Consider the following 15,950-nt stretch of genomic DNA (forward strand, 5'->3'; position numbering starts at 1 on the left):
CTTAGTATTGATAATCTTGACATACATTTGGTGACTAGCTACCTTGAGAGTTTCTTGTTCACCAACCTGATCACGAACGCACTGACAGTGAAAGGAGAAGCTCGAATCGTGAACATGAGTAGCAACGACTTTTCCTCTCCCTTTCGTTTCGCAGATGAAATTCTCCGGGGGACACCTTACCCGAGGAAGAAAAGCTCCCAATGGCACTTTAAGACACCTAAGTATTACCGTAGTTCTTAGCTACTATTCCACACTTACTTATAGGTAGCGCACAACGGCAACTATCCTACTCTACACAGGTCTCTAAACACTTGTCAAAGAGAGGGATTACAATCGTCTGTATTCATCTCAGAGATTTGCTCTCTTCCCCTCTCAAAACTTATCTACTGCTGATATCTCACTAGCCATAGACACAAACTTATAGAGCCACATGCCCAGAGAGAATGATGAGCAGCTTTTTACTCTGATGCCCATGAAAACACCAAGTCAAGATATCAGTACGACATTTGTTGCAGCTTTTGACTCCAAAGTTGCAGGTAAATGTTCCTTCATTTCACGAATCTACAGTATTCAAAAAACCATTAGCTTACGTTCCGTACACCGGGGTCTCTAAATGCCTATTGTAAAAGAGTAGAAGGTGGTAGATGTCACACAAGAAAAGCCTTCGCATATACCATAGTCAATCTAAACAGCTATGCATGGTAAATAGAGTGAATCACTACATATCGGCAGCGAGGAGAGAGGCACACTTGGGGCAACAGTACACAGACTTAAGGGGGGGTCAAAGTATGAAGGTCAAAAATCAATCACTTTTCCAAGTCTTACAGTGATAGGAACTACAAATACAGGCTCGCCATATCGCGTGGCCTTCAAATCGCGTTTTCCGCGCACACTAGTTCGAGATTAGCCAAAATCCACCACTTCTTAATAAAAATTTGCTACGGATGATGGAAATGCAAAGAAACATTGAATACCTACTCACTGAAGAATTTGTTGGCCAAACCTTCTCATTGTAGAAAATCACTTCGCCGTTCACTATTTGAGATCTGATTGGCTCCTGAACGGTGTCCAAAAGTGAATACGCAGTAAGTAGAGCTTAATCACTGGCCAAAAGCGCTTGAAAATGTTACAAGGTTAATGAATAATGTGCTGCAAACCTACTGTAGGTAATGGCAGTATTGTTTTATTAGACATCCAAGAATATAACTTTCTCGTTGTGTCTATTGTTTACAAAATTCCCTGCTGCAACCTGTCAATTCCAAAGATAGTTGATGTGTTGCAAACCATGTCTCTTACGATTTTTCTTTCTGGCATCTTTTCTCTCACGATATTACTTGTATTGACCTCCTCTCGCCATCTAAGGTTCCCAGAAATCCCAAGAGTTGGAAAGAAAGCAGGCTTCTGGGACTTTACCCGCATTGCTGTGAAGAGGGAATTTGTACTTAACGGACACCATCTCGTGGATGAAGGATATAAAAAGGTAATATCTCACTGCATATTCAAAATTTCCAGGATAAAACAAGCTGATCAGATGCTACATAGTATAAAGATGAGCCCTTCATTGTCCAGACTGAGGATATGGAACGCCTGATCCTCCCTCATAAGTTCCTCGCAGAACTAAGGATGTTACCTCAAACAAAGCTCGATCAGTCTACTGCTCTTATAGAGAGATGGTTAGGTCGTTTTAGTGGTGTAGATGTTATTCTGAAGAGTCGTCATCACTCTGATGTTTGCAGAGTGCAACTTACCCAGAATTTGCGTAAGTGTAACATATCAAGTATCAAGCTCGTGTGTTCAAGAATACAGACTAAAATATTCATCGTAGCCCAGTTTATACCAGATATGGCATCAGAACTTTCTTTCGCGATGGCTAAGCCTTTATCACATTGCAATTCGCGAGGTTAGTTAGAGTACACCTCTTCAATCATCACTTGTCTTACTGTTAAACCTAGATTACACACCGATATCCGCGTACGCATTTGTATACTCAATGATCCTCGCAGTATCCTCACGAGTTTTTGTTGGCCTTCCGCTTTCTCGAGATCAAGCTTGGCTTGACACCATCTCTGCTTATTTGAATGAAGTGGTTTTTATCGCTAATACACTTCGTCCTTATCCCCGTGTATTGCGACCAATATTGAGATTTATTCTTGCGCCTGAAAGTCGCATGGATGCTATTCTTGCAAAGGCACTCGAAATTTTAGGACCAGCTATACAGGAGAGACAAAAGCCAGGCTATGAAGCCAATGATCTATTGGGATTTCTAATCTCAACATCAGATATTGTTGACCCAAAGGATATAATTTTGAAGCTTTTAGTCTTGAATTCCGCTGCAGTCAGTTTCTAACCCCCCTTTCTAATATTTAAACATCTATTTTCCAAGCTGACCAGAGACCAAATAGCTACACACATCTACAATGGTTGCAGTCCACACACTATATGATCTCTGCGAAAGACCCACCTATATCCCCGACTTGCGTGCTGAAATCAAAGATGCCTTTAAAGAAGATAATGGATCTTGGAAATATTCCAGCATGACCAAATTGAGAAAATTGGATAGTTTCATGAAAGAATCTATGCGATATAATCAACCTAATACTCGTACGTGTATCTCAACCACCTGTTTATGCCATTTCACTAACAAATCTCTCTAGTCTCATTCGACCGCATAGTCCTCACCCCGCACACCCTCTCCACCGGCCTGCATCTCCCAAAAGGAACCTTCGTATCCATGGCTGCCTCCTCATTATCTCGCGATCCCACATACTATACTGGACCCTCTCCACCCTCCACATTCAACCCCTCTCGTTTCTACCAATCGCTCGCCCAAATACAAACAGGCACTTCCAACCCCCTCCAGGATTTCACAGGTATCGAGCCCGGTAATCTAGCATGGGGAAATGGAAGACAAACATGTCCTGGAAGATGGTACGCGGGGGCTGTAATCAAACTTGTCGTAGGAGCGATATTGGAGGGGTATGAACTGAAATTTCCGGAGGGAGTGAGGAGACCAGAAAATGTCTACTGGAATGCGGGGATTATGCCGTGTGTGAAGCAGGAGATACTTCTGAGGAAGCTGGTGTAAATTGGGTTGATTCAATTTGTAGCGTGGATATAATACAGGTTAAAATATGTTGATAGGAAAATGAATGGCTAGCACTATGCCACAATGACTTCTTGTTTATTATTCCTCCTCCCCCCCCTCGCCAAAAACTCCATTTTAATTTGGCAACAGGAATCAAATCTCTCGCATCTCCTTCTTTCCCTCCTTTTTCACTCCCCATATAAACTCTCAGCGCCAGATCTCCGACACATACGACCATAGACTGAAGAGAATTGGGCATCCCGTCCGCTCTGCCATACACAAGCTTCAGATCGGTAGATTAGTAGTTGGGTGGGTGACCACCAGCGAATCCCTACTGTTGTATGTTTTTGTTCTTTTTTGCTTTTTTTTGATACCTTTGACAGTGGGTGTAGTTTTGATGGGTTTTGGGACGAATGTGAGAAGAATGCAAAGGATGTTGAGGTTTGTGATTTTCTTCTAGGCGAAAGACATAATCGGTTTGTCTTGTGCAAGGTTTTGCTTCTATGAAAGTAGGATTAGAACAAGAGGAGGGGAGGGAGGTCACACAGTCGTTCACATAGATTCCGCTTTATAGTTATTGTTGTTTTGTGATGGTGTGTAGATATAATGCGATTAAACTCATTGTCTATTTAATCTAGTTAAGTTGTAAAGGAATAGTCGCCAGCTTCCCAAACACAGCTGTTCAAAGACAGATCCTCATCCACTAAATACCTGCCGTTCTGACCCACACGAATCAACTGATTGCACATTGTATGCATTATCTTCTATATAATTTCCACATCCGCCAATTACTTATAGATATCTAAATAAGAAGCTCTGCCTCTTGAAGAAATGTAGACCATAATATATGGACCATCGCTTCCACGTCCCACATGATGGTGCGGCGACAGAAAGCCACGGTGAGTAATCGGTCTTTGTTTAATCTTCTTGCACTTAAATAGATCACACACCATAAGATATTGGTGTGAGCCTGCGTATGGCAAGTGTTTCTTTCCCCTGTATCCCTCTAAATTTGAATATGATAAGAAATAACCTACACTTTTTCTACATCAAACCTGAGAGGACATCGTGTCGCTGAGCTATGCATAAACGATATCTACGACGGAAACTAGATCGTTGTTAAGCATCAGATAAAGCTCGACTATTGGTTTTCGAATAGCAATCGATCGTACTCGAGACTGATCCCTGACACATCAGACAAGATGATCCGCGTTATCTCGTGAGGCCATTTGCTACTTCAAATTGAGGATTGCGCGTGGCGAAACTGTGGAGATGAGAACTACTCATGTACACGCGCACTAGTTGGTATATGAGTATATCTCAACCATAGGTTAAGAGCTCGAAAGCGACCTCAAATCAAAGTCAAAAGACGTCAAAAGACGTAAATGTGTGAGCACACAATACCAGTCCAGCGCATTAAAAGCATAGGAGCGAATAGAAAAGTGTAGGCCAATTTGGTCTTCGGACGGAATGAGAGCCAAGTGACACGAAGGATCAGTCTCAGAGCCCAATTTAATGTCCGGTGGAATATCGCAGGGTTGTGTATTTGCCTGAATGTGTATCATTTGTCGCGGAAGGTGAAGAGACAGGAAAGTAAGGAGAGATAATTATATTGTATAATTATGTACGTTGATGTGGATAGTGTAGAGTGCTTGCCCAAACGCCATGAAATGCATGCATGTTTGCTGTTCGCTCAAAATCATCAACCCAACTCCCTTTATAATAGTGAAAGCAGTGCGAGTATCATTTTGTTGTACCACAGTTATGTATCAATTATTTTCTAGGTGGCGATCTGCCCCAGAACTGCTCTTTGATTTCGTCCTTGAAGTATTTGACAAATCGACTGTTCTTTTCAGGATCGTCCATATTGGTACCACCCATTTCGGAGGGGTCTTTGCCATGACGAGCTTCGTGAACTCTTTTGTGGACGTTGCGGACTGCACTGTGAAAAGTAGGACTTCTTAGGAGCTGAGTACATGTTAACAATAGGAACTCGAGATCGATGGATGTGGAATACGAACTCGTGCGACTGCCCACGCCTGGATCAATTGTTAGTGAAAGACAAAAGTGTTATGCTATGAAGAGCATTTTACCTCAAAGGCCGCTAACCATAATGGCATGTTTGTTAAACTCGAATTATCATGTTCAATTCTACACCAGGTAGAAATGTCAAGTAAAAAGTGATGATGTGAGTTGAAGGCGAAAACCTTTCACTGGATTAGCTCGGCTAATTAGACCGTAGTGATGAGTCAATAATTAGTCATCGAGGTACCAATTGAAACATAACCTACCTACACGTGCTTACCACGCTTGCCTCGTCTTCAGCTCAAGTTTCCTACCACAATTGCTCTTTCCTCAAACACCATTGGAGTATGTAGATCGACCACCTTCCTGCTCCTTGTGGTGAGTCGCTGCGTGTCGATGAAAACAAATGTTTTGTAAGTTCCTGTTTCTCTTCTTCTTTCTCTTCTTCAACTCTCACTCTTTCTTTGCATACACACATTCGCATGCACTTATCAAAGATTTTGGTATTCTTCTTGTCCTACAACTGGCATTATTCTCTTTGCTGAACTATCACACTCTTAAAACATTGTTCTCTGCATTGCTGTTTAAGCCTACCTTTTGCGTGAGAAGAAACTTTTCGGTTCAGCGCTCTACGTCAATCTTTGTGTCTAAAGGCACAACAACCTATCTTCCTCTATCCTGAACACTTTTTATAGCTTATTTAAGCTATACTCACTGTGAATCCATCTTTTATTGTTTGATTATATGCCTCGTCGGACGCCTATTGGTGTCACTATTGCTATTCAGCATCGTATACGCTCTTTCCGTTCTAAATCATCAAGTACCTCAACAACCATTTCTTCTTCGCGTCAAAAAGATCCAAACGATAATATAAGTCGCAAAATCTTCTTCAGGATGACTCACCCCTGTTCATCAAAGCGAGATTCTGCTATTAACATATCTAAGGAGAGTCTCCTTGATCACCATGATGGTGCTTTCATGCCTCAAGCAGATGGGTGCTCTTCCAGCAAGGCAGCAGATGACGAAGATGAACGTGCCGTACAAGTAGTCGAAGCAGGACTTGCTGCAGCAAGCGACCCAAAGACAGCAATGCCATCGTTCTTGAAGATCTCACATGATGGTATGCAACTCACTCAACACTACTTTAGAAAACAGACACTGACTTAACACTAGAAATGAGGGAAAAATACGCTAGATTGACGAAAGCAGAAGAAGATCGTTTGGCTAACCAAGATGACCCCAAGTGGGCGAGAGAAGAACCGGATCGTGAACTCGATCGTTATGCCAATGTACATCCCTGGGCTGGCAACCGTATCAGACTCATCGTCCCCGAAGGTTATAATGATTACATCAATGCATCTCCTGTTACTTTGACATCTACTGCAGAGAAGCAAAGTACGATGAAGAAAGGTCTTCAAGATAAATATATTTGTATGCAAGGTCCGAAGTCTCAAACTGTCGACCATACATGGCATATGATGTGGCATTCAATCTCAGTACCAGATAATGCAGCACCCGGTGTCATCATCATGCTTAGTCCTCTTGTTGGACCTAATCCTGCAAAACCTGAAGAGATGATGGAGAAATGTTATCAATACTATCCCATGAGTGAAGAAGATCCACCTCTTATGGTTAACGAAACGGCAGCGCTTGGGGATAACTTCAAAGCCCAGGTGCGATTTTTGAAGAGAGAAGAGAACATTGAGGGTACTGGTATCGAAGTTCGTAAACTCGCCATGTCAGTAGAGAATGAAGACGAAGAGAAAATCATTTGGCATTTCTTCTACCCGCTCTGGCCTGATATGGGTTCCTTGAACAGTCAAAATGTCAAGAGTGTTTTGACATTGATGGATCTTTCTCGGTCGAAGAATGTAGAAGAAGAGAATCCAAGAGTTGTTCACTGCAGTGCTGGTGTTGGAAGAACTGGTACTTTCGTTGCTTTGGAGTTTTTGATGGGAGAACTTCAAGGTGGAGCTTGGGAAGGGTGGGATCAGTCAGAGGAAAAAGGTAACGATGCCATTTTTGAAACGGTTGATCAATTGCGACAACAAAGGAAGACTATGGTACAAGCTGTGGAGCAATACATTTTCTTGTATGAAGTGTTGAGGAAACAGTGGGAGGAAAAGTATAGGTTACCATGTTTCGGTGGCGAACACACTCACGATTCTCCACCTGAGGAAGGAAAGAATCCTGTCTTCAGAGCCATCCCAGAGAATAAATAGCTCAACGAGAGATATCTATTGGCATTCGGTAGATGGAGAGGATTTAGGGATGAATTTGTGCTATTCCTTGCTTTTTCTACTTGGTGTTGTGTTTGGAGACAATTAGGAGGTGGGTAATGGTTAATGGGAGGGAGGGAGGGAAAATTTCCCTGCAATAAGTTAGAACAAGACACGACTGAACCTAGAATAAAATTCCTCTTTCTATCGTTTTTCAATTCCTTTTTCTCTGTTTGTAAGAAGAGTGGGGAAAACTACGTCTTGCCAAAACCCCAGAATCTCTCTCGGCTTTGATACAGTAACGGTAAAATGAGACAGGAGAGTGAGATGACAAATAACAAGATGAATTCTCGTTTATACAGGTATGGTGAATAGCGAATTTACCGTTTGGCTCATGATTTGTCTGCAAGTCGGGATCCTGAGACCATCGATGTATATAACATATTCTGCCTCTGTTGGGATACGAACATGATAATTATAGAGTTTAAGAGTGGTGTGTTGACGTTAGGGTGGACTTGAGATGAAACTGAAAATTTAGAGGATCGGAGTATGAGGTGGAGAAAGCAGGCGGAAACAAGGAATCTGATTGGGATCTGATGTTGAGTAGGGTAGGTGAAGAAGTGAGAGGGAGTTGATGGGCTGGCTATAAAAAATTCGGGATGAATACTGCTGCAATTTTCAAAATCAAAATTACGACTGGATGAAGAACAAACTAGGGAAGTTGGAGTATCTGGACCAATCCGAAGGACGTGATATAACGTATTTGAAGATTGAGTAATGTGGAATAAGACTCTAACGGCAAAGATAGAAGTGCAAGGGGGTGGTAGCTTGCGACGGTAGGAATGGCTTCTGTCATTTTCATTGTCAGGCTGCTTGCGAGCTTTCTTCGAGCTTCCTGTTGGGAAACGCCAGGAGAGATTGAGTAACTGATCTGTCGATTGTTGGATGAAATAATGTCATAGGACCATTTTGTTGGGGCTGCTTGATGTTTGAAAGGTTGATGAGAAGGGTGAGGTGTAACTTTTGAAAGCACGCGTTTTGGTCATCGTGCTTGCAATTATTGCCGTTACGCATTTGAAGTGATCAATATGTATTTGAGATGACAGTAAATATTCACAGGAATATCACTTAGACCAGGAAAACATTCCGGTAACAAACCTGAGATTGTAGCTTCGAAATCAACGTCCCTCTGGCCATGGAACGGGTGTTTTCCGAAGGTGCTAGGAATATCGTAATCCTTGCCATCATCATGATTTGCTTCGATTCTAAATGTTTCTTGGTCTTTACTTGTTGATCAATTGGAGTTTGTGAGCTCGGTTAGGACAGTGAATGGCGGGGTGTCTTCCAAGTATGTTGATATAACATATATTGTGAAGTGGAGGGAATGAACGTCTGTTAAGGGAGGAGCGACTGTAAGTGAGTAGAAGACCTGGGGGCAGATATAAAAGGGTTCTTGATAGAGACCAATCTTTCTTTCTCATGCCAATCTTACACAGACTAGGTAAAACGGCCCAGGGAGGGGAGTAACTGCAGTGGCTAGGAGGTCCAAGAAGCTTTGCGTTTGACTGGAATATTTCTGGGTATGTGTATTGATTCGAGACTCGGGTGCGCCCGGTTATCTATATTCGTGGAACAGACAGATTGAAGTGAGATTCATGTTGTCTGCAACTTTAGGGGTCGAATATAAACGAGAACCAAAACAGAAATACTTCCTTCACTCCATACTCCGATAGAATGACAAGGAATCCGTGAAGTATAATGGTATGTGAAACGTAGCTGCTATCAGTTTGAATTTCTCGTATCCTCGCACATACAATGTAGAAAGTACTTCTATCCCTTTCCTCGGCTTGATGTGATAATGCTTACCATGGGAAATCGTGTCAGTTGTAGCGAGTGCATCGTGTGGAACTGGCCTCGGGATTCACCAATGTTCAAACTCCCAAGGCCACAAAGCTCTGGCGTTGGTAAAAACTCTACGAAGCCGTATATTACTCGCATTTTGTCGTTAACTCTTAGATGACTGCAATAGTTTTAGAGCGCATAGTAGACCCGGCAATAGAACATGCAGGTGTGGGGAAACAAGTGAGTGAAGCAGGCATGGTGTTGATAATCTAGATCTTCCGAATGGCTTCCAACGACAAAAGCTGCATGATTTCCGCCAAAAACTCCTTGCTGTGAGTGTTGCGAATTCACCCAATTAGTTCGTCCTTACCTTTGGAGATGGTCAAGTCAGCCCTATATCAGATCATACTGTGGCTGGCGAGGCAACCAAAACTTCCTTTTTAACGTCGGTAAGGATGTTTGATAGCACGCTTTCAAAATCAGCACATAAGACAAGAGAGACAAAAAGCTGAAACATCGAAATTGCCTGACCACTCGGCGTATTCGTACTGTACTTGGATGCAATTACCGACGCACCTCACACAGCACAACACGACATGCATACCGCCTAGCATGGGTAGCCTTTTATCACGATGACTAAGTGGACAATGGCTTTTCAGCATCTCATGGTAATTCCCTTTAATAAGAGGCAAGAAAGAAGGGAAAGGGTCTTGATCACAATGTATACTGCGGGGTCCCTCTAACGATCTCCATCCTGCCGGCGGGAATGCGAGAATGAGGATTCAGGAACCATGATTTTGTACAGAGTACATACAGAAAATTCAATCAAGTGGGAACTCGCCAGTGCTACATCTTGACCTGCATGATTAGCTGCAGCTTCAATGGATGACGAAAGAAACGTGTCAGTCCGTTGTCAAATCTTGTGCCAATACTAGGCCAAACTTCCAACTTCACTGGCACGATACGGTCTGAAGAGACAAACAAGCTTTTTACTTCTATCATCCAAATCTATATCGAGACTTCACTCCAACCATCACTCCACTCAACAACCCACCAATTGATCTGTTCCTGAATTAAAATGGCACCGCGCTCCAAGGGTCCTTGATGATTAAGCGTGATCCGGAGCTCTGATTGGCCGATTAGCCCCGGATACCTTGTCGCCCTGGGTTCTCGTTGCTCTGTGGACTAACCGAGAACTGATAAGAGTAAACAAATCCCAAGCACCCAAAAATGGATTCACTGCGCCATCTTCTTTTTGATAGAAACTTTAGCTCTCCTGCCACTCAATTTTTTGACAACCAAAATCACATTGTGCAGGAAATCTGGACCTCACTCTGCTTCCCTCTCTCTCTTTCTCCATCTTCCGGAGAATTCAAAGAATCTGACTGCCACGCTCTTTTCTCCCCTCATCTTTTGGTTCTGGTGCAGAGATATCTAACAAATCTTTATCTGAGTGATAAGCAGTGCGACCAAGCTACATCCACTACATTCTCCCACCAACACGTTCACGAACTCCACGAATTAAATTTATTAGCGATTGATTGATTATACATTCCAAACGAGAGTCAACATTCCCCGCTCCTGGAACTTCTTTACACACGTTGCAAACATTCCACAGCTGCGACTCCGACGGTCGCTCCGAAGACACGGGGGACGGGAGTGGCAGACTCTATCATCGCATTAGGCCATTCGTTTCGAGACATCACATAGTTCAAGATGGCGGAAAGAGGGTTTGGAGGCTTCTTGAGTAAGTGCTGGTGACTTTGCGCAAATCAATTGATTCAGTACTAACACAATTCGCAGGAGCCGTGCCATTTTTAGGATATCACCATGTGTTGATGATATTGATCGCAATCACCATTATTTTACTTTGTGAGTATTCACATTCTGACATTCCAACGAAGAACATCCAACTAACACTCTTTCAGCTCTTTTATTAGCAGGATGTTCATCTTCCTCGCCCATGATACCCGACATTTTCCTTATTTCTCTCTACTATCAATCATATACACCAGTACCATCGACCGCACAAGCCGATTACAATGTGCACACAGCAATATCTAATATTGTTGGACAAGCAAAATTGGCGGCAAGAGTTGGATACTTTGGTATCTGTGTCAGCCCAGATGGGGGTGCATGGTTATGCAGTAACAATGCCACCGCATTGGCAAATGAAGTGAGCGTGGATCAAGATCCTCTGAATTTGATTTGGCTTGCAAGTCAATTCAAAGATATGATTGTTTTCCCATACCTTATGTAAGTTGTCTATCTCGCTCTCTGTTTTCCCAGCTTCCTCGATAGAAACTAATCCCTTCACAGTATCATCGCAATCATTTTCGCATTCATCTGTCTGTTACTTCTAGCTACATTCCCCGGATGGCACGAAGAGGAAGATGCTCACGGAAGTGAACGAGAAGTCAAACCTTTCCCATCGCGATTCGTCTCCCAAATCGCTTTAGCCATCATCTTCATTGCTTCAATCTTCGTTCTCGTCTCAGTCTTATGGCAACACACAGCTTCAGTCGCCGCCTCAATTATAGCCCAGGACTTAGGGAATGGCAGCGTCAAAAGTGGTGTTGGTAGTACAGCCATGGTCCTCGGATGGTTTTCTTTTGCTCTACTCATTGTAGTGACCATCGGTTTACTGGTTATGATATTGAGTATAAGAGTCTTGTCAGAGACATTCGGTTGATAGGTTCCAGAACTATCAGGATGAGAGAGAAACGACATATATATCGATACCGAAGAAGTTGATTGATTGATGATTTTTAAGATTTGTTTGACGAAGAAGTTAATTTCAGCGTGCATAATGAAAACCACGACGAAAATATCGTTGCTTGGATTGATATGACGAGATGTTTTGGAGGGGGCTCTGCTTCGATATATCCAGAAGTCTTTTTTTGTTTTTTTTTACCCATTTGATTTTGATACGGACAAAAAAATTACTCAATACGACTTTGTATACATGGGTAATGGCATTTGGATTGGAGTTTAGACTGGCTTTTGGATTTGTTTTTCAAGTCTTTTTATGAGATGCCATCTCTAGCTATGGAAAGCTAAGATAGGGAATCAATAAAGGGTTTTCATGTTAGGAACGGTTGGGGCATTTAATGATGGATGGGATGGGGGGTAGGATGGTTGGCTGGGTAGGCTCTATCGAATTGGCCTGGATGGGCGGGGATGCGGATTATGATTGTATGTATGAAGTGTATGAGAATATCTTGGATGGAGGTATGATATGAGGAACTGGATGGATGGAATTACTTATGAATTCAAAAGAGAATCTCCAAATTTGATGAGCGGTATTTGGTTTACATTGATGTGATGTGATGTTGTGTTTATAGCCATGTGTAATGCATATCAAAGGCTTCGCGAGAAATTTCTTTATCACTGGATGTGCATTTACTAGACTACTTGCAAGGGGAATCTAAAATGGTATTCTGTATGCTTTATTTCACTTGATTTTTCTGTCCCTTCATCCTCTTCTTCACACGGATGCATGCGCTTGTCACTCTTGTCACCCGAACGTATCCAGGATAGTTCTCAGCTAGGAATTTTGATAGACAAGTGGGTAGGTAGATAGACAGGGACTAGGAGGGGAGTGAATGACAAGAGAAAAATGAGGGAGGAATATTTGAGAAGAGAAAGGAGGGAGAAGAGTGGTTTTGTAGGCTTGCTGCTTGTGAATGTTGGTGTTTGTGTTACTGTTCGTGTTGGTTTTGGTGCTGATATTGTTATTAATGTAGGAGATCTACTGATTGGATTCGGAGATTGGTGGATGGATGGAATAGAGGTGAGGGGGAACAAGTTGAAGGATATGAGGGGTAGGGTGAGGGGGTAGAAGAAGAAAAGGGGAGGGTGAAAGGCAGGGTAGGGGAGGAAGGCGAGTTAAGTTCGTTTGTGAACAGATGAGAGGTGAATGGAATAGTCTGAGTGTGAGATGGGGAAATAAGAGGGGCAGAGGGGGGGGGGAGGTATGGGAGGTGGAAATGGTTTTATTTGGGTATTTTAAAAAGGGAGGAATGGGGAGCGAATCGGGAGAGGAAGAAGAGGAGAAGGAGGAGGATGGAGCGAGTATAGAAGAATAAAATATATCGAAAAGGGATTGAAGTACTCGGTAGAGGATGGGGAAAAGAGGGAACACGAGAACAGAAATGATAGAGGTCTTTAAAGTGATGTGGATAGGCATGAGAGATATACGAGCTTTAAGAGGCCCGGTCTAACACAGATGATTAATCATCAATGAATATCCGTCGTTATTACATGAATGAAAAATGGAATCGGATATTTAGGATCTGGATTTAGTAGTTTAGCACGGAGTTTAGTTATGGGATGAGAGTTGAAGGAAGGTTGGGTTATTGAGATGTGGAGGTAAAGGGTTATTATGCTGTTTTGTTGATGAGGTAGGTGAGGTGGTGATATGGAGAAGATGGGATGGAGAAGATGGGATGGAGAAGATAGATAATGGAGGTGGGAGGTAGGAGGTGGAAGGAAGTGAGAGGGAAGTGGAATTAAGCGAAGAAATGAGGTTATAGTGTATTGGTGGGATATTGGTAAGACTGGCTTATGGTTGGGATAGCGGAGATTTTGGTCTTTGGTGACAGTGAGTGATAGAAGGTGTATAGAGTGTATAGATGATAGGGATTGTTGCTATCTGAATGGTATTATGTTGATGATATCGAAAACTAGGATTGCGGTCTGCTATATCATGAAACTTGAATTCTGAAGTTACGATTGAGAGATGGGGGGCCAGAAGAATGAAAGTTGTTTGTTGATGAATGTTTTTGGTTAATAAGTAGATTTGTGTATTCGAGGTGGATTTTGTGAGATTGTATGATGATGATTCTGTGGTGATATATGCGAGTTTTTGGTGAATATCGGGGGGTAAGAGGGTGTTTTTACTGTTTTTCTTTTCATTCATTTTGTTCTATCAGACAACTTCAGTCGCATCGCATGTTTCAGGCACCGTTACAGATATATTGAGTTGATTAACAATTTACTAGCTACTGTTATCTGCTATATGCGAGATGCGCATCAGTCGTGTAGAAATGCTGGTAAAGTAGAGTGGTGATGCTATCGCAGGTTCGTGGAGTTGAGCTCAGCTGAGGCAGTCTGTGGTTTACAAGTAGATCCATTCTATCATCTTTGAGGAGGTAAAAGTAAGAAGCGGGATGAAAGATGGGGTGTGTTGGCTTATGGATATGAATGATATTGATTGATTTGACGAGAAGTGAGGATGGAGGATGAAGGATAAATACCCGCAGTCTTACTGAAGTTTGTAGAATTTTCTGATGATCTTTATGGAGAATGCTTCATGGAAGACTGAAACATTAGCAGATGTCTCCTTGTAGAATAATTTGGTAGGACTTCTAGGATTTGGGGAACTGAGTTGAAGTGTGTTTAGGGTAGTAATAATTGTGTTGGTAATAGAAAGGACGTAGCTTGCTTAAAGATGGGGTGAGAGAAGTGATGAGAATGGGAATGGTACAAGTCTACATGTACGAGTCTACATGTACGAGTCTACATGTACGAGTCTACATGTACGAGTCTACAGATCATGGGGATATTGGTAGATATATTATGAAAAAGAGTTTGAATAAAGTCAAGTAATCGTACAGCAGATGGTTTTGATGAACCAAGATCTTGTGTGTTTGGTCTACGAAGCACAGAAGTGTCTATTTTAAGAGAGGAATTTGAGCGGAACTGAAAACTCTGCTGATCATGATACGAAGGCTTCTGAATTATAATGATTTTTGAAAGGATGTGTATCTTGCGATCGGTATCCTTGGGCTATTGGTAGAGGGGGAGTGACGCAGAAAATGCAACAAGTTTGATAAGTGGGTTATGGGAAAGTAGGGGATGGCAGATAAACGGCGAGATAAATGAAAAGAACAAAGGCAAGGTGACTGCACTTACACTTCTATCAAACAGTTTCTTCTAAGAACTGCGGTACAGCATCTTGAAAGCGAGGACTTGGATAGTTGGGACTTAAGGTCAATGGCAATATTATGCAGTCCATCGAAATGAAAGGTATTGCTAGAATGATAATGGGAGTCAAATGATGCGATATGAATGATGTGATATGAATGGCAACTAGAATAGGAACAGCCATGATACTGAATGATTCGTACTCAACTAACTAAGCACACAAGATGTTACAATTGGTTTGCATTTACACATGAAGGTCTGACTTATTCATGAATGAAGAGCCGTTTGAAAGTGCCTAGTACTTTCCGAAATGGTAATTGCGATACTCCGTTTGCACTCATGCTACACAAAGACACGGACCATGGAGTTGAAGAGTTGGAAAATGAATGGAAGCAGGTAAAAAAGCTTTGAACATTGGAGGGGATCATGAAAGACCTGAAAAATTCGAGTCGACGAGCGGGACAAGAATCGCGACAACGACACTCAGTTGTTATGATGCGCACGTACTGTACTAACTTAACGAACTTCCAGTGGTCAAGGATGAATTTGCCAAGAGATTCATCGGGAAGGTTTTGATTTTGCACTTATTTGGTCTGGTCGTAGGGGTAACCTTGACCAAACGTAAAGACAAACATTATATCAGCATTTTCATTCTCAACAACCTTGCTGATAAATATGTTCAAAATTGCATTTAGATCACGCGGAACGAGCCACTCATCGATTTAAACTATAGTAAGGCTCAAGGATTGTTCAGTCTGATACCAATTGTTTTTGAATCTCATATAGTATTGTTCGAAGCTAGTGTCCTCCGCAATAATCATCCGACGGTTTTAAAATGGGAGAGGCTGGGT

At 42.3% G+C, this 15,950-nt stretch overlaps 4 protein-coding genes across 4 annotated transcripts; 3 read left to right on the top strand and 1 right to left on the bottom strand.

Annotated features, from left to right (window-relative positions):
• Positions 1 to 1,165: 1,165 nt before the first annotated feature.
• Positions 1,166 to 3,184, top strand: BCIN_15g00730 (hypothetical protein). The gene is made up of 6 exons (XM_001553587.2): positions 1,166 to 1,480; positions 1,543 to 1,759; positions 1,826 to 1,900; positions 1,953 to 2,335; positions 2,403 to 2,601; positions 2,655 to 3,184. Exons 1-6 carry the CDS (start codon positions 1,286 to 1,288, stop codon positions 3,083 to 3,085), a joined length of 1,500 nt encoding a protein of 499 aa, XP_001553637.2. The 5' UTR covers positions 1,166 to 1,285; the 3' UTR covers positions 3,086 to 3,184.
• Positions 3,185 to 4,616: 1,432 nt separating this feature from the next.
• On the bottom strand, positions 4,617 to 5,256 carry BCIN_15g00740 (hypothetical protein). Its single transcript, XM_024697370.1, has 3 exons — positions 5,179 to 5,256; positions 5,107 to 5,124; positions 4,617 to 5,053 (listed from the first exon to the last, which is right to left on the bottom strand). The coding sequence occupies exons 1-3, from the start codon at positions 5,203 to 5,205 to the stop codon at positions 4,859 to 4,861; spliced, it is 240 nt and encodes a 79-aa protein (XP_024553185.1). The 5' UTR covers positions 5,206 to 5,256; the 3' UTR covers positions 4,617 to 4,858.
• Positions 5,257 to 5,590: 334 nt separating this feature from the next.
• Positions 5,591 to 7,494, top strand: BCIN_15g00750 (hypothetical protein). Its single transcript, XM_024697371.1, has 2 exons — positions 5,591 to 6,230; positions 6,284 to 7,494. The coding sequence occupies exons 1-2, from the start codon at positions 5,855 to 5,857 to the stop codon at positions 7,330 to 7,332; spliced, it is 1,425 nt and encodes a 474-aa protein (XP_024553186.1). The 5' UTR covers positions 5,591 to 5,854; the 3' UTR covers positions 7,333 to 7,494.
• Positions 7,495 to 10,464: 2,970 nt separating this feature from the next.
• On the top strand, positions 10,465 to 12,460 carry BCIN_15g00760 (hypothetical protein). The gene is made up of 4 exons (XM_001553590.2): positions 10,465 to 10,918; positions 10,975 to 11,043; positions 11,100 to 11,427; positions 11,491 to 12,460. Exons 1-4 carry the CDS (start codon positions 10,888 to 10,890, stop codon positions 11,861 to 11,863), a joined length of 801 nt encoding a protein of 266 aa, XP_001553640.1. The 5' UTR covers positions 10,465 to 10,887; the 3' UTR covers positions 11,864 to 12,460.
• The last annotated feature ends 3,490 nt before the right edge of the window (positions 12,461 to 15,950 follow it).

The sequence above is a fragment of the Botrytis cinerea genome, chromosome 15 (assembly GCF_000143535.2).
Source record: "Botrytis cinerea B05.10 chromosome 15, complete sequence".
Lineage (NCBI taxonomy): Eukaryota > Fungi > Ascomycota > Leotiomycetes > Helotiales > Sclerotiniaceae > Botrytis > Botrytis cinerea.